The sequence below is a fragment of the Zonotrichia leucophrys genome, chromosome 28 (assembly GCF_028769735.1).
Source record: "Zonotrichia leucophrys gambelii isolate GWCS_2022_RI chromosome 28, RI_Zleu_2.0, whole genome shotgun sequence".
Classification (NCBI taxonomy): Eukaryota; Metazoa; Chordata; class Aves; order Passeriformes; family Passerellidae; genus Zonotrichia; species Zonotrichia leucophrys.
In genome coordinates, this window is record NC_088197.1 from 4,012,417 (window position 1) to 4,029,623 (window position 17,207).

Here is a 17,207-nt window from a genome sequence, read left to right on the forward strand (position 1 = left end):
GCTGTGACAGGGACCCCATCGGTCACCTCCAGTGGTGTGACACAGAGCTGGGCATGGTCACCCTGGGCACTTCTGCTCCCGTTCAGGCACTGGGGGAGGGCTCAGCCACTGCTTGAGTGTCCCACAGCCCCGCCAGGACCCCCAGTGTGTCCCCTTAAGGGTTTTGGGGCTCTGCCATGAGCAGGTGACACCAGTGTGTGACACAGGCCCTGCGCTGTCACAAGCTCCTGATCCTGTGCTGGGGTGGCACCGTGGCCTCTGTGTCCCCAAAGCCCAGCATGGCTGCCCAGGCCACCCCCAGCTGCCACGGGGGCTCACAGCACCCTGTGCCACCTGTGCCCTGCCTGGCTGGGACGTTGGTGTCCGTCTGTCCTGTCCCTCTGTCCCCTGTCACACCTGTGGGGCTCTGTCCCCATCCACGGGTCCCTTGACTGTCCCTCCTCATGTGGATTCAGTCCCCACCTGTGCAGGGTCCGTGTGGGGTCCCTGTCCGTGTGTCCCTGTCCGTGTGTCCCCATCCTGTGTCTCCCTGCCTGGCTGTCCACTCTCACCCCCACATGTCCCCATCTCTCTCTCCATGTGTTCCCATCCGTGTGTCCCTGTCCCCATCCCCGCATGTCCCTGTTTGTGTGACCCTGTTTGAGTCTCTTCTCCGTGTGTCCCCATCCCGTTCCTGTCTGTCTGTCTGTCCCTGTCCCTGTGTTTCCATCCCATGGATTCCCATCGCTGCCCGTGTGCATCCCCGTCCGTGTGTCCCCATCCCTGTCCGTGTGTCCCCATCCCGTTCCTGTCTGTCTGTCTGTCCCTGTTCCTGTGTTTCCATCCCATGGATTCCCATCGCTGCCCGTGTGCATCCCTGTCCGTGTGTCCCTGTCCGTGTGTCCCCATCCCCGTCCGTGTGTCCCTGTCCGTGTGTCCCCATCCCTGTCCGTGTGTCCCCGTCCCGCCGCTGCCGGGTCCCGGAGCCGCTCGGGGCCGGGCCCGGGGGTCCGGGGCCCCGGGCGGGGCGGGCGCGGCGGGCGGGGCCGGCGGCGGGGCGGGATCGGCTCTGCGGCGGCCGCACCGCACCGAGCCGAGGCGAGGCGAGCCGAGCCCGCCCAGCCGAGCCGGCCCCGCCGCAGCGGCCGCAGCCCCGCCGAGCCCCGCCGACCCCGCCGCACCGAGCCGCGCCGGGCGGAGCGGAGCCGCCGCGCCGGGGCCGCCCCGGGCCGGGCCATGCGCTGAGGCCGCCGCGCCGCCCGCAGCCAAGGGCGGATCCCGGGCAGGACACGGTGAGGCGGCGGGCACCGCAATGCGACCGGCGCGGCGGGGGCCGGGGGAGCGCGGCCGGAGCGGGGAGCGGGGGTGCTGCCGGCAGGGGCGGGGAGCGGCGCGGGGGGACCCGCGAGCCTGCCCCGCCATCTGCCCGTGCCCTCCTGCTGCCGCTGCGGCTCCATCCTGAGCGGGATGCTCGTCCCTCCCGCCCCTTCTCCCGCTCCTCCATCTCCTTCCTGCCCCTCCATCCTGCCCCTTCTGCCTCTCCGTCTGTGTCCTGCTCTTCCTCTGCCGCTCCATCTCCATCCTGAGCGGGATGCTCGTCCCCCCTGCTCTTCCTCTGCTCCTCCGACCTCCATCCAGCCCCTTCTCCTGCCCCTTCATCCCTCCATCCTGCCCTTCCAAGCCTCTCCATCTTCACCCTGCCCTTCCCCTGCTCCCTCACCCCTGCCCTGCCCTCCATCCTGACCCCCGGGTCCCCACCAGTGTCACCCCCAGTGCTGGGGGGCTCTGGGGGTGCAGGATCAGTCCCGGGTGGTCCCTGCCCATGAGCAAAGGGTGCCAGACCCTCGGGCACCAGGGACTGTTGGGGTCGGGGTGCTGCCGGGCACAGGCCGTGGGGTCACCCCAAAGATCCCCCCGGTTCCGTGAGGGTCTGTCCAGCCCAGCCCCTGGGCTGTGAGTTCGGGGGCACTTTTGGCTGTGCCGTGGACAGGTGGGACAGACGGGTGGAACAAGTGGGATGGGACAGGTGGGACAGGCAGGTGACACAGGTGGGATGGGAGCAGGTGGGACAGGCAGGTGACACAGGTGGGATGGGAGCGGTGGGACAGGCAGGTGACACAGGTGGGATGGGACAGGTGGGACAGGCAGGTGACACAGGTGGGATGGGAGCGGGGGGACAGGCAGGTGACACAGGTGGGATGGGAGCGGGGGGACAGGCAGGTGACACAGGTGGGATGGGACAGGTGGGACAGGCAGGTGACACAGGTGGGATGGGACAGGTGGGACAGGCAGGTGACACAGGTGGGATGGGAGCGGTGGGACAGGCAGGTGACACAGGTGGGATGGGACAGGTGGGACAGGCAGGTGACACAGGTGGGATGGGAGCGGGGGGACAGGGTGGGAGCATTGCCAGCCCTGGCCGAGGTTGGACGTTCCCACGCGCCAGCTCAGCCCCAGCCCCCGGCGCTGGTGACGCTCCCAGCGTGGTGGGATCCAAGGAGCCCACGGTGGGATGAGCTCCTGGGCTCCTCCAGCTGCCAGCCTCGCCTGGCTCTGGTGGCTGGGGACATGCCCGGGGTTTGGGGCTGCTTTGTGGGGCCCAGACTCCCCAGTGCTCTGGGATGAGGATGGGGTGACGGTGGGAAGGGGCTGCTTCCCGCAGAGATGCTCAGGGATGCAGGAGCTGCTGTACGGGGGTGTCTGGGGCACTTTGCTGTCCCCCTCACCTGAGCTGGGGTGGCAGGAGTGGAGCTGGCTGGGGCCAGTCCTTCAGCAGTGCTCAGGCCCCCTTCCCTCCCCTCCTTCCCACTCATCCTGTGAGTGGGCACCTTTGGAAACTCTGTCCCGTGGGGGGTTTAATGTCCCCAAGGCTCTGTGAGGGTCCCACACACCCTGGGGACCCTCGTGGGACAGAGCTGGTGCTGCACTGAGGGAGCAGGGCCCAGCACACACAACTCTTTGTGCCACCTCATCTCCCATCACTGGGGGGCACTGGGGACCTTGCCCAGGTCCAGGTGTCCCCTGTGGGTGGGCACTGAGGTTTGGCAGCATGAGGGGGCTCTGACCCACTACCCACCACCTGCAACCCACGGCTGTGCCACGCTCCTTTCCTGCACTCCCCAACACATCCCTGGGGAGGGAGCAGAGCAGAGGGATGGCATGGCACGGGACAGAGTGACAGGGGTGACAGGACACCAACAGCACAACCTGCGTGTGAAAGGGCACCTCTGTACCCGGCCACAGAGCCCAGCTGGGTGCTCCAGGTGCCACCGTGACCTCCCTGGGCCATTTGCTGCCCTGCAGAGCTGCTCCCACTGCCCAGGCAGGCTGAGGGGGGGTCCCTGCCCAGCGAGCCCCCCCGGCAGCCTGGGCAGCAGCTGCGGTGCCGGTGGCCGCGCTCGGCCATATGGCCACGGCGGGCGGCCGGTAAAAATAGCCAAGGCAGCCTCACCCGTCCCCAGGCGGCAAGGGCGACCCAAGGGCAGCGAGCCCAGCTCCCGGCCGGGGCTGCATCTCAGGGGGGCCACGGCCGGAGTTGGGGGGTGACGCCTCCGTGTGCCCCCGCAGCCACCGCGGGGCCAAGATGCCGGAGCAGAGCAACGATTACCGCGTGGTGGTGTTCGGAGCCGGCGGCGTGGGCAAGAGCTCGCTGGTGCTGCGCTTCGTCAAGGGGACCTTCCGCGACACCTACATCCCCACCATCGAGGACACCTACCGGCAGGTGATCAGCTGCGACAAGAGCGTGTGCACGCTGCAGATCACCGACACCACCGGCAGCCACCAGTTCCCGGCCATGCAGCGCCTGTCCATCTCCAAGGGCCATGCCTTCATCCTGGTCTTCTCGGTCACCAGCAAGCAGTCGCTGGAGGAGCTGAAGCCCATCTACCAGCAGATCGTGCAGATCAAGGGCAGCGTGGAGAGCATCCCCATCATGCTGGTGGGCAACAAGTGCGACGAGACGCAGCGCGAGGTGGAGAGCAGGGAGGGGGAGGCCATGGCCAAGGAGTGGAAATGCGCCTTCATGGAGACCTCGGCCAAGATGAACTACAACGTCAAGGAGCTCTTCCAGGAGCTGCTGAACCTGGAGAAGAGGAGGAACGTCAGCCTCACCATCGACGGGAAGCGCTCCAGCAAGCAGAAGAGGACAGACAAAATCAAGGGGAAGTGCAGCATCATGTAGAGCCCCGGACTGGCCCGCGCCCCCTCCCCACTCCGGATACCCCCTCCCGTTCCCTCCTCCCGCCCACGGCTGGACGTGGCAGTGGCATCGCAGCGGGACCGTCCCCTCGTCCTCCGTGTGCCATCACTGTGACTGTGTGGGGCCGCCGGGGGTGAACACGGGGCCGAGGTGAGGGACACGCGGCCACCCCCCCCCACCCCGGGCACGGCAGCACCGGGGACACCCGGACCACCCCCCCCGCACGCAGCACAACCGGAGCCACCGGGCCCGGCCCCCGTCGGTCCTGGCGGGAGGGAAGGACGGTGCCACGTGGGGATGGCGGTGTCACCCTTTGGGGACAGTCCCGCGCGTCCCCCGTCCCCACGCCATAGCGCTCTGCTCCTGCGGGCAGAGACCCGGGGCGGGGGCAGCCCCTGCGCGGTGCCCGTGTCCCCCTGCCCCATCCTGGTGCCGTGACCCCCTCCCCAAACCCCCATCCCCGTCCTGGTGCCACGGCCCCCCCCCCCCAGCCCCCTGTGCCACCGCAGCCCCCCAGCCTGGCACCGTGGTCCCCTTGCCCCCCAGGCCCATCGTGGTGCCCCCCGTGCCCCCCTCCAGCCCCGAGCCGGTGCCGCAGCCGGAGCCGCCAGCCCAAGCACAAAGCATCGGGTCCGCGGGAGGTCCTGACCCAGCACAATCCTGGCGAGCTCCGGCGGGAGAGCCCCGGCCCCGCAGCCAGCCGGGCCCCCGCTGCCCCCGCACCCCCTCGGTGCCACCCCGTCCTCAGAGTCCCCCCGCGGGGACCCCCGGCACCCTCCAGCTCTGCCTCAGCCCCGCTTGTCCCCCCCCCTCACCCTGGCCGGAGCGGGGTCCCCGCGCTGTCACCAGCCCCTCGTCCCCTCGAGGTTTGTCCCCTCGCTCCGGCCCCGCTCCTTTCCCGCCGCCGCCACCGGGGTGTCCCCAAGGGGGTGTCCCCAAGGGGGTGTCCCCGGGCAGGCCGAGCCCCCCCCCCAGCTCCCAGCACCCCCCCGGCTTTTTACACGAGGATCCGAGCGCCCAGGGGACAAGGTGACGATGTAGCCTTTATTCTAGAAATAGTCTTCCTTCAATAAAGAGACGAGAAACGCTCCCGCGTCCCCCGGAGCCGCCCCCGGCCGGGGCGGGAGCCACGGGGGGAGCACGGGAAGGGGGCGAGGTGAGTGTGACGGTGTGTGTGTGTGTGTGTGTGTGTGTGCACAGCTTGGGGACAGCCACAGACACGCGTGTGCAGGTGTGAGGCACGTTGGTGTGTGTGCAGGGCTGTGGGCATGTGTGACATGTGTGACATTTGTGTGTGTGGGGCACAAATGTGATGGTGGGCACAGGTGTGTGTGTGTGACACAAATGTGATGTGTGGGACACAAATGTGACGTGTGCACAGGTGTGTGTGTGACACAAATGTGACGGTGGGCACAGGTGTGTGTTGGGGGTACAAATGTGACATGTGTGCACACCTCTGTGTGTGTGGCACAAATGTGACAGTGGGCACAGGTCTGTGTGTGACACAAATGTGACAGTAGGCACTGGTGTGTATGGGGCACAAATGTGACAGTGGGCACTGGTGTGTATGGGGCACAAATGTGACAGTGGGCACACCTCTGTGTGTGACATAAATGTGACATGTGGGCACAGCTCTGTGTATGTGACACAAATGTGACGTGTGTGACACAAATGTGACAGTGTGCACACCTCTGGTTGTGTAACACGAGTGTGACATGTGGGCACAGCTCTGTGTGTGACACGAATGTGACAGTGGGCACAGGTGTGTGTGTGTGACACGAATGTGACAGTGGGCACAGGTGTGTGTGTGTGTGTGTGACACGAATGTGACGTTTGTGCACACCTCTGTGTGTGACACGAATGTGGCACGTGTTCCGTGCGTGTGACACGCGCGTGCCCCGTGCCCCGCTCGTGCCGCGCGTGCCCGCCTGTGACGTGCGTGCGACACGTGTGACGCGCGCGCGCTCCCGCGTTGTCGCTGTCCCCGCCCGTGCCCGCGGGAAGGGGGGGGGGGGGGGGGCGGGAGCGCGGCGCGTGCGTCATCACGCCCGTTGCCATGGAAACCAGCGCTGCTCCCCGGGCGCGGGAGCCGCGTGGGCTCCGGGAGCGGGAACGGGGAGGGGGGAACGGGGGGGAACGGGCACCGGGGAACGGGCAAGGGCACGGATCTGTGGGGATGGAGCGGATCCGTGGGGATGGGCACGGATCTGTGGGGATGGCACTGATCCGTGGGGACAGCGGGATCTGTGGGGATGGCACCAATCCATGGGGATGGCATGGATCCATGGAGATGGTCACGGATCCACAGGGATGGTGATGGATCCATAGGGATGGATGGTCATGGATCCATAGGGATGGATGGTGATGGATCCATAGGGATAGTCATGGATCCATAGAAATTGTGGTGGATCCATAAGGATGGTGATTGATCCATAGGGATGGTGTGGATTCCTAGGGATGGTCAAGGATCCATAGGGATAGTTGTGGATCCACAGGGGTGGTGATGGATCCACAAGGATGGATGGCCATGGATCCATAGGGATGGTCACGGATCCATAGAGATGGTGGTGGATCCATAGGGATCGTTGTGGATCCATTGGGGTGGTGGTGGATCCATGTGGATGGTTGTGGATCCATAGGAATGGATGGTGATGCATCCACAGGAATGGCGATGGATCCACAGGGATGATTGTGGATCAATGTGGGTTGTTGTGGATCAATGTGGGTTGTTGTGGATCCATAGGGATGGTTATGGATCCACAGGGATGGTTGTGGAATTGTGGCAATAGCCACAGCTCTGTGGGATGGCCACAGATCCATGGGGATGCTCTGAGCTCTGTGGGGACAGCACCAGCTCCGCAGGGATGTCACAGCCCCCTGGCACTGCCCAGGGCCCCTGCTCCTGTCCCCGTGTCCCTTCTGTGGCCCGGGGGGATCTGGGACTCTCTGTGGGTGCCAGGGCAGGACAGTGGGACAGGCACACACGGACATGGGGACACTTGGTGCCAGTCCCCGCCTGCTGGGACCCCTCAGGACTCTCAGGTATTTGGGGTGGCACCATCACACCAAAACTCAGAGCGCTTCCAGAGGCTCCACAACGCCTTGGGGGCAGAAAATCTCCCCTTCCCTCCTCCCCATCTTTGCCCCCTCTGTCCCCTCCCATTTCCCCTCACCTAATGGGGACCTGTGCCCGCTCCGGTCCCGGTCCTGCTGCAGCCCCGGTGTCCCTCGGGATGCTGCCAGGGAAGCTCTGGGTCCCTGCAGCCCCCCCCAACCCCATCCTGAGCCCCTAAACATCAGCGCAGCACCGGGAGGGATGATCCTTGCCGGGCGCCCGGAGCCTCCCCCGGGTCCAGGCGTTAAACAAAGCAGCTCCTGAGCGTTAATTAACGGGATGAGCCCCGGGATGATCCGCGGTGCAGCCAATTCCCGTCCACGAGCAGTCCTGGCTGCATCCCGCGGCCATCAATTTCGCAAATGCAGATTTTGGGACTCAAACCAGCTCCTGGCATCGCTTCTCGCACTGGAATATTGTCCCTTGTGTCCCTCACCGGGGGGACACCGCGGCTCCCGGGGCTGCCCATCTGCAGGGAAAGCGGATTAGGGCTCGGCGGGCCGGGACATACGGGAGCAAACTGGATTAGGGGGAAAATCAGCCTTCTTCCCGTTAACAGGATTATGGAGTTTTCAGCCCGATTCCAGCGCTGTCGCCGCCGAGGTGGGGACAGCCTGGGCTCGGCATTTCCCCACCTCAATTCCTGCTGGGATCGCAGCTGCAACTGGCGCGTACTGGTGCCTACTGGTGCGTACTGGTGCGGCCGTGCAGGCTGGGAAGCGATGGGGACGTGGCTGTGTCCCCCCACGGTGACTCCCGCGGACCAGGCACCACCGGGACCCGCTCGCCCGGTGTCTGTGGCAGCCCGGGAGGAATCAAAGCCCCGGTTCAAGGCGTGATTTCCGCTCCCGCGCCGCCAGCGTCACTCCCGCCCGCCGCTGATTCATCCCCGCGGATTTTCCCCTCGGTCCCCGGGGGCAGCCGCTCCCCGAGGTGGGGGCAGAGCGAGGCCGCGACCCTCGGTACGCAGAGCTGGGCAGAGCCCGGGGATGGTTTGGGGGATTTGGGGGGCTCCAAGCCCCGCAGCGGGTCACGGACGGGGTCCGGTGGGGCTGCACCGAGGGCTGCGGAGGAGCACAGACCGGGGGTCCCGGGGTGTCCCCTCACGGTGCTTCGCGCCCCGGCCGCCACGTGCCCCCTCCCATCTTATTAATATTAATGAACTACTTATGAAGCCACGCCCCATTTCCAGCCCCTCGCGCTGATTGGCCGCTCCTCCCGCCGCTCCTCCGCCGGCCCCGCCCCCTCCCCGGCCTCCCTCCGCGCCGCCGCCGCCGCAACCGAACTTGGCGGCCGCTCCAAGCCCCGCCCTCCTGCCGGCCCTCCCCCCGCGCGCCGCTCTCCGCGGGTTCCCATTGGCTGGCGGCGCTGTCCGTCAGGCGCGCGGGGCGGGGCCGGCGCCGCCCGCGGGCCAGCAGGGTGCGTTGCGCCGCGCGGTGTCTGAGGCGGCGGCTCCGCTCCGCGCCCGCCGCGCCCGCTCCCGCCGGTACCGGTGAGGAGCCGCCGGGAACGGGGCGGGACGGCCGGGGACAGCGCGGGGGGACGCCCGGCTGCTTCAGGCCGCGGCTTGGCCGAGCCTCCACCTCGGCGCGGCCCTGCCCGGGGCCCCTCTCCGCCCGGGGGGGGCGGCGGGGCTGGGCCGGGGAGGCTCGGGGGGCTCGGGGGGTCTGGGCGAGTAAAGGCGGGCGGCGGGACCGGGGAGGGCGGGGAGGCTCCGGGAAGGGTGTGGGGGGCCCGGGCAGGGCTGGACGGGGGGCTCAGGGCGGGCTGGGGGTGTTGGGGATCCCTGGGGATGGGGAGGGGGCTCCGGGTACCGGGGGGCTCGGGGTGGGACGGGAGAACCCGCGGGGCAGCTCCGGGGGGAGGCTGAGGAAGGTTTGGGGGTCCTGGGGGGGTTTGGGGGTGCTGGAGCCTGGCACAGGGCGGGGGGGGGTTGGCATGAGAGGCTCGGAGGGACCCCCAGAGGGTCCCCATGGGGGGATTTTGGCACAAGATCGGGGTGAGGAGATAACGTGGGGGGGTTTGGGGGTGCACTGAGGGGCCCTGGTGAATTTTTGGGAGGTTTTGGATGAAGGAATTGTGGTGAGGGGCATCTTTGGGTGGGCGAGGTGACAAGGGACAGCGGCAATCCATGAGGGGCATGGCTCGGTGCCAGCTGCTTGCCAAGTTGGGTGATTTCGTGATGAACCAGCCCCAGGTTTTGGGGGTGAAAAAGGAGATTGGGGAGCTGGGCAATGGCATCATTGACTTGTTTGTTTCCCGCCGGCGAGTTGAGGGTGGCTTGGAGTGGTGGAGGATCGGGGAATTGTGTGGGTTACATAAAGGAGGGGTGGCTGCAGGATCTGGGTTTTGTGCTCTTGAGGTGTAGAGGAGGTAAGTGGGTGCCGCAGACAAAGGCAGAGAGAGAGAGAGAGAGAAAAATCTGTCTCCTGCTCCTCACTTCCACTTGGAGCTGTGCATTGGGAACCTTGAGGAGTTGGGGAAGTGCAGGGAAGCAGAGATTGGGGACAAACCTGAGCTTTGTTCCCATCCTGTTGCCTTAAACCAAACCCAAACCAGCTGGGCTGGAGCTGTGTCTGCCCTCAGACACCTCTGCTGCTGCTTGGGGGAAATTATTGTGGCTAAATTGATTTTTTTTAGGGGAAAATTGGCGCCTTCCAGCTCTGTGAGCTTCTCGTGGATGTGTCCAAAGGGGATTTGGTGTGTGACAGAGCACGGGAGGCAGCAGCTCCGTTAATCCTGGCAAACTCGAGGCCTTTTTGGTGATGGCTTGGTTTTTCTTCAGGCCCTCATCCCCAAGAGGTTCCACAGGGCTTTGTGTCCCTGCTGTGTGGGACGTCCACAGGCATCGAGGTTTCAGCTCTGTGATCATAAAACAAATTTATGGGAATTTGTGGCTCTGGAGCCACCATTTATCCTGTTCTTTTTGGGGAAAAACCCCTAAAAAACAAAAATACCCCATAAAACAAATAATTGGGATTTTGTGATTCTGTACCCACCATTTATCCCATTCTCTTGTGGGGAAAAACATCCCAAAAACCTTCCATAAAACAAATTAATGGGATTTTGTGATTCTGTACCCACCATTTATCCCATTCTATTGGAGGGAAAAATACCCCTGAAAATACCCCATAAAACAAATTTATGGGAATTGGTGATTCTGTACCCACCATTTATCCCATTCTATTGGAGGGAAAAATGGGAAAAATACCCCCAAAAATACCCCATAAAACAAATTTGTGGGATTTTGTAGCCACCATTTATCCCGTTCTTTTGTGGGGGAAAAATTGGAGAAACGTCCCAAAAATGCCACATAAAACAAATTAATGTGAATTTGTAACTTTGTACCCACCATTTATCCTGTTCTTTCTGGGGGGAAAAACACCCCTAAAATCAAAAATACCCCATAAAACAAATTCATGGGAATTGGTGATTCTGTAACCACCATTTATCCTGTTCTTTTGGGGAAAAAAATGGGAAAAATACCCCCAAAAATACCCCATAAAACAAATTTGTGGGATTTTATAGCCACCATTTATCCCGTTCTTTTGTGGGGGAAAAATGAGAAAAACACCCCAAAAATACCCCATAAAACAAATTCATGGGAATTTGTGATTCTGTAGCCACCATTTATCCAGTTCTTTTTGGGGGGAAAAACCCCTAAAATCAAAAATACCCCATAAAACAAATTAATGGGAATTTGTGATTCTGTACCCACCATTTATCCCATTCTATTGGGGGGAAAAATGAGAAAAACACCCCAAAAACTAAAAACCCCCCATAAAGCAAATTAATGGAAATTTGTGACTCTTTAACCACCATTTATCCCATTTTTTTGGGGGAAAATGGGAAAACCACCCCATAAAACAAATTAATGTGATTTTTATGGCTCTGTACCCACCAGTTATCCCATTCTTGGGGGGAAAAATGAGAAAAACACCCCCAAAATCTAAAAACATCCCATAAAACAAATTGATGGGAATTTCTGATTCTGTACCCGTTGGGCTAACGAGGAACCCCAGTTCTCATCCCTGCCCTGGGCTCCAAGGAGCTGGACACTGGCCCTTGGAAAAAGGGGATTTTGGTGGTAATTTCCTGATTTTGGTGGCAGTTTCCTCATTGGGAATCATGCCTGTCCCTGTCCCATTAGAGCTGGACACTCTGTCCCTTGGAAAAAACTGATTTTGGTGGCAATTTCCTGATTTTTGGTGGCACTTTCCTGATTTGATTTGATCACTGGGAGGGAATTGTGGCTGTCCCTGTCCCATTATAGCTGGACATTCTGTGCCTTGGAAAAAGCTGATTTTGTGTCACTTTCTTGGTTTTTGTGACAGTTTCCTGATTTGATTTGGTGGCACTTTCCTGACTCTGGAAGGGAGGAATTGTGGCTGTCCCTGTCCCATTAGAACTGAACTCTGTCTCTTGGAAAAAGTGATTTTTGTGGCAATTTCCTGATTTTGGTGGCAGTTTCCTGATTTGATTTGGTGGCAGTTTCCTGATTTGGTGGCTGGTAGGGGATTGTGGCTGTCCCTGTCCCATTAGAGCTGGACACTCTGTCCATTGGAAAAAGCTGATTTTGGTGGAAATTTCTTGATTTTTGTGGCACTTTCCTGATTTTGGTGGTTGGCAGGGGATCGTGGCTGTCCCTGTCCCATTAGAGCTGAACATTCTGCTCCTTGGAAAGAGCTGATTTTTGGGGCATTTTCCTGATTTGGTGGCACTTTCCTCACTGGGAGGGAATTGTGGCTGTCCCTGCCCTGTCCCTGCTGGACACTCTGTGCATTGGAAAAAGCTGATTTTGGTGGGATTTTCTTGATTTTTGTGGCAGTTTCCTCACTGGAAGGGAATTGTGGCTGTCCCTGTCCCATTAGAGCTGGACATTCTGCTCCTTGGAAAAAGCTGATTTTGGTGGCAATTTCCTGATTTTGGTGGCAGTTTCCTGATTTTGGTGGCATTTTCCTGATTTGATTTGATGGCAATTTCCTGATTTTGGTGACATTTTCCTGATTTTGGTGGCACTTTCCTCACTGGGAGGGAATTGTGGCTGTCCCTGTCCCATTAGAGCTGGACACTCTGTGCTTTGGAAAAAGCTGATTTTGGTGGAAATTTCCTGATTTTGGTGGTTGGTAGGGGATCGTGGCTGTCCCTGTCCCATTAGAACTGAACTCTGTCTCTTGGAAAAAGTGATTTTGGTGGCAATTTCTTGATTTTGGTGGCACTTTCCTGATTTAATTTGGTGGCACTTTCCTCACTGGTAGGGAATTGTGGCTGTCCCTGCCCTGTTAGAGCTGGACACTCTGTGCATTGGAAAAAGCTGATTTTGGTGGGATTTTCTTGATTTTTGTGGCACTTTCCTGATTTGATTTGGTGGCAGTTTCCTGACTCTGGAAGGGAGGAATTGTGACTGGGAGGGAATTGTGGCTGTCCCTGTCCCATTAGAGCTGAACTCTGTCCCTTGGAAAAAGTGATTTTGGTGGCAATTTCTTGATTTTGGTGGCACTTTCCTGATTTGGTGGCTGGTAGGGGATCGTGGCTGTCCCTGTCCCATTGGAACTGAACATTCTGCTCCTTGGAAAAAGCTGATTTTGGTGGCACTTTCTTGATTTTTGTGGCACTTTCCTGATTTTGGTGGCAGTTTCCTCATTGGGAATCATGCCTGTCCCTGTCCCATTAGAGCTGGACACTCTGTCCCTTGGAAAAAGCTGATTTTGGTGGCAATTTCCTGATTTTTGTGGCAGTTTCCTGATTTTGGTGGCACTTTCCTCACTGGGAGGGAATCGTGGCTTTCCCTCCCCTGTCCCTGCTGGACACTCTGTGCATTGGAAAAAGCTGATTTGGTGGAAATTTCTTGATTTTGGTGGCACTTTCTTGATTTTGGTGGCACTTTCCTGATTTGATTTGGTGACAGTTTTCTCACTGGGAGGGAATTGTGGCTGTCCCTGTCCCATTAGAGCTGGACACTCTGTGCATTGGAAAAAGCTGATTTTGGTGTCCCTTTGCTGATTTTGGTGTCCCTTTGCTGATTTTGGTGTCCCTTTGCTGATTTTGGTGTCACTTTGCTGATTTTGGTGTCCCTTTGCTGATTTTGGTGTCCCTTTCCCGATTTTTGGGCCATTTCCTCACTGGGAGTGCCCCTGGCAGAGGGTGGGTGAAGCTCTTTGGGTCGGAGCTGCCGCTTTATAAAATCATTCCCAGCCCCAAATTGAGCCCAGGGTGGGATTGGGGTGCTCTGGTTGGGTTTGTGCCCCCAGGGAAGCTCTGGAAGCTTCCAGAGGGTTTGGGAGCAGCAGAGCCGGGAGAGCCCCGGAATTCCCAGCTGGTGTGGGGGTGAAGGGCCCGTGGGGAGCTTGGAGGTGGAATTGTCCAATGTCCTGGAATTCCTGAACTGTGGAAAACTCTTAATTCCAATATCCTGGAATTCCTGAAACCTCTGATTCAATATCCTGGAATTCCTGAAAACTCCAATTCCAATATCCTGGAATTCCTGAAACCTCTAATTCAATATCCTGGAATTCCTGAAACCTTTAATTCCAATATCCTGGAATTCCTGAAAACTCCAATTCCAATATCCTGGAATTCCTGAAACCTTTGATTCCAATATCCTGGAATTCCTGAAGTGGTGGAAACTTCCAATTCCAATATCCTGGAATCCCTGAAACCTCTGATTCCAATCTCCCAGAATTCCTAAATTTTGGAGACCTCTGATTCCAATATCCTGAAATTCCTGAAATCTCTAATTCCAATATCCTGGAATTCCTGAAAATCTCTAATTCCAATATCCTGGAATTCCTGAATTGTGGAAACTTCCAATTCCAATATCCTGGAATTCTTAAAGTGCTGAAAACCTTTAATTCCAATATCCTGGAATTCCTGAAAATTCTTAATTCCAGTATCCTGGAATTCCTAAAATTTTGGAGACCTCTGATTCCAATATCCTGGAATTCCTGAAAACTCTAATTCAATATTCTGGAATTCCTAAATTGTGGAAACCTCCAATTCCGATATCCTGGAATTCTTAAAGTAGTGAAAATCTCTAATTTCAATATCCTGGAATTCCTAAATTTGGAAATCTCTAATTCCAATATCCTGGAATTCCTGAAGGGTTGGAAACCTCTAAGAATTCCTGAAGTGGTGGAAATCTCTGATTCCAATTTCCTGGAATTCCTAAAACCTTTAATTCCAATATCCTGGAATTCCTGAAACCTCTAATTCCAATATCCTGGAATTCCTAAATTTTGGAAATCTCTGATTCCAATATCCTGGAATTCTTGAAGTGGTGAAAACCTTTAATTCCAATATCCTGGAATTCCTGAATTGTGGAAACCTCTGATTCCAATTTTCTGGAATTCTTAGAGTGGTGGAAACCTCTGATTCCAATATCCTGGAATTCCTAAATTTTGAAAATCTCTAATTTCAATATTCTGGAATTCCTGAAACCTCTAATTCCAATCTCCCAGAATTACTAAATTTTGGAGACCTCTGATTCCAATATCCTGGAATTCCTGAATTGTGGAAACCTCTAAGAATTCCTGAAGGGGTGGAAATCTCTGATTCCAATATCCTGGAATTCCTGAAGTGGTGAAAACTCTTAATTCCAATATCCTGGAATTCCTTAAACCTCTGATTCCAATTTCCTGGAATTCCTGAAAATTCTTAATTCCAATATCCTGAAATTCCTAAATTGTGGAAACCTCTAATTCCAATATCCTGGAATTCCTGAAGGGGTGGAAATCTCTGATTCCAATATCCTGGAATTCCCAAAGTGGTGGAAACCTCTGATTCCAATACCCTGGAATCCCTGAATAGTGGAAACCTTTTATTCCAATATCCTGGAATTCCTGAAACCTCTTAATTCCAATATCCTGAAATTCCTGAAACCTCTGATTCCAATATCCTGGAATTCCTGGAGTGATAAAAATCTCTAATTCCAATATCCTGGAATTCCTGAAACCTTTAATTCCAGTATTCTGAAATTCCTGAGTTGTGGAAACCTCTGATTCAATATCCTGGAATTCCTGAAGTGGTGAAAACTTTTAATTCCAATATTCTTAAATTCCTGAGGTGGTGGAAACCTTTAATTCCAATATCCTGGAATTCCTAAATTGTGGAAACCTCTAAGAATTCCTGAAGTGGTGGAAATCTCTGATTCCAATATCCTGGAATTCCTGAAGTAGTGAAAACTTTTAATTCCAATATCCTGGAATTCCTAAATTGTGGAAACCTCCAATTCCAATATCCTGGAATTCCTAAAATTTTGGAGACCTCTGATTCCAATATCCTGGAATTCCTGAATTGTGGAAACCTCCAAGAATTCCTGAAGTGGTGGAAACCTTTAATTCCAATATCCTGGAATTCCTAAATTTTGGAAATCTCTAATTCCAATTTTCTGGAATTCCTTAAACCTCTGATTCCAATACCCTGGAATCCCTGAATAGTGGAAACCTTTTATTCCAATATCCTGCTTTAATTCCAATATCCTGGAATTCCTGAAGTGGTGAAAACCTTTAATTCCAATATCCTGGAATTCCTGAATTGTAGAAACCTCTAATTCCAATTTTCTGGAATTCTTAGAGTGGTGGAAATCTCTGATTCCAATATCCTGGAATTCCTGAAACCTTTAATTCCAATGTCCTGAAATTCCTGAAAACTTTTAATTCCAATATCCTGGAATTCCTAAATTGTGGAAACCTCTAATTCCAATATCCTGGAATTCCTGAAGTGGTGGAAACCTCTAATTCCAATATCCTGGAATTCCTGAATTGTGGAAACTTCCAATTCCAATATCCTGGAATTCCTGAAATCTCTGATTCCAATATCCTGGAATTCCTAAAATTTTGGAGACCTCTGATTCCAATATCCTGGAATTCCTGAAAGCCTTTCATTCCAATATCCTGGAATTCCTGAAACCTCTAATTCCAATATCCTGAAATTCCCGAGGTGGTGGAAACCTCTGATTCCAATATCCTGGAATTCCTGAAAATTCTTAATTCCAATATCCTGGAATTCCTGAAAATCTCTAATTTCAATATCCTGGAATTCCTAAATTTGGAAATCTCTAATTCCAATATCCTGGAATTCCTGAAAATCTCTAATTCCAATATCCTGGAATTCCTGAGTTTTGGAAATCTCTAATTCCAATATCCTGAAATTCCTAAAATTTTGGAAACCTCTGATTCCAATATCCTGGAATTCCTGAAGTGATGAAAACCTTTAATTCCAATATCCTGGAATTCCTGAAGTGGTGGAAACTTCCAATTCCAATATCCTGGAATCCCTGAATAGTGGAAACCTTTAATTCCAATATCCTGGAATTCCTAAAACCTCTAATTGCAATCTCCCAGAATTCCTAAATTTTGGAAACCTCTAATTCCAATATCCTGGAATTCCTGAAGTGGTGAAAACCTTTAATTCCAATATCCTGGAATTCCTAAATTTTGGAAATCTCTAATTCCAATATCCTGGAATTCCTGAAAACTCTTAATTCCAATATCCTGGAATTCCTAAATTTTGGAAATCTCTAATTCCAATATCCTGGAATTCCTGCAGTGTTCCAGGCACAGAACCAAACCCACAAATCCACTTCCCTGCCTGCCCATTGGCACATTCAGCCCAAAAAAATCAAATTAAAATGAAATTAAAAATAAAGAAAGCCGAGCTGGGAGAGAGAGCTTTGTCCCAATCATTAATTCATTAATTAATTATTAATTCATTAATTAATCCCAGTTTTACCCTTTTAATTGGCTCTTGCAAACCCCTGAGCAAATGTGGTCACGAGGATAATTGGGTTTAATAATTGGGTTTAATAATTGGGTTTAATTTTTGGGTTTAATAATTGGGTTTAATTTTTTGGGTTTAATAATTGGGTTTAATTTTTGGGTTTCATTTTTTGGGTTTAATAATTTGGGTTTAATTTTT

The 17,207-nt window shown here is 55.6% G+C and overlaps 2 protein-coding genes across 4 annotated transcripts in view; both read left to right on the forward strand.

Annotated features, from left to right (window-relative positions):
- Positions 1-1,130: 1,130 nt before the first annotated feature.
- Positions 1,131-5,276, forward strand: DIRAS1 (DIRAS family GTPase 1). Its single transcript, XM_064734376.1, has 2 exons — positions 1,131-1,271; positions 3,547-5,276. The coding sequence occupies exon 2, from the start codon at positions 3,563-3,565 to the stop codon at positions 4,157-4,159; it is 597 nt and encodes a 198-aa protein (XP_064590446.1). The 5' UTR covers positions 1,131-1,271; positions 3,547-3,562; the 3' UTR covers positions 4,160-5,276.
- A 3,409-nt stretch (positions 5,277-8,685) lies between these two features.
- Positions 8,686-17,207, forward strand: part of GNG7 (G protein subunit gamma 7) — a 60,788-nt gene continuing 52,266 nt past the window's right edge. For all 3 annotated transcript variants that reach the window (XM_064734159.1, XM_064734157.1, XM_064734156.1), the window contains exon 1: positions 8,686-8,784. The gene's annotated coding sequence lies outside the window, so the exon portion shown is untranslated. The remainder of the gene's footprint in view (positions 8,785-17,207) is intronic.

What these genes read in the sequence shown, in the direction of transcription:
- DIRAS1 (XM_064734376.1), top strand. Translation starts at nt 3,563, where the DNA reads ATGCCGGAGCAGAGCAACGATTACCGCGTGGTGGTGTTCGGAGCCGGC.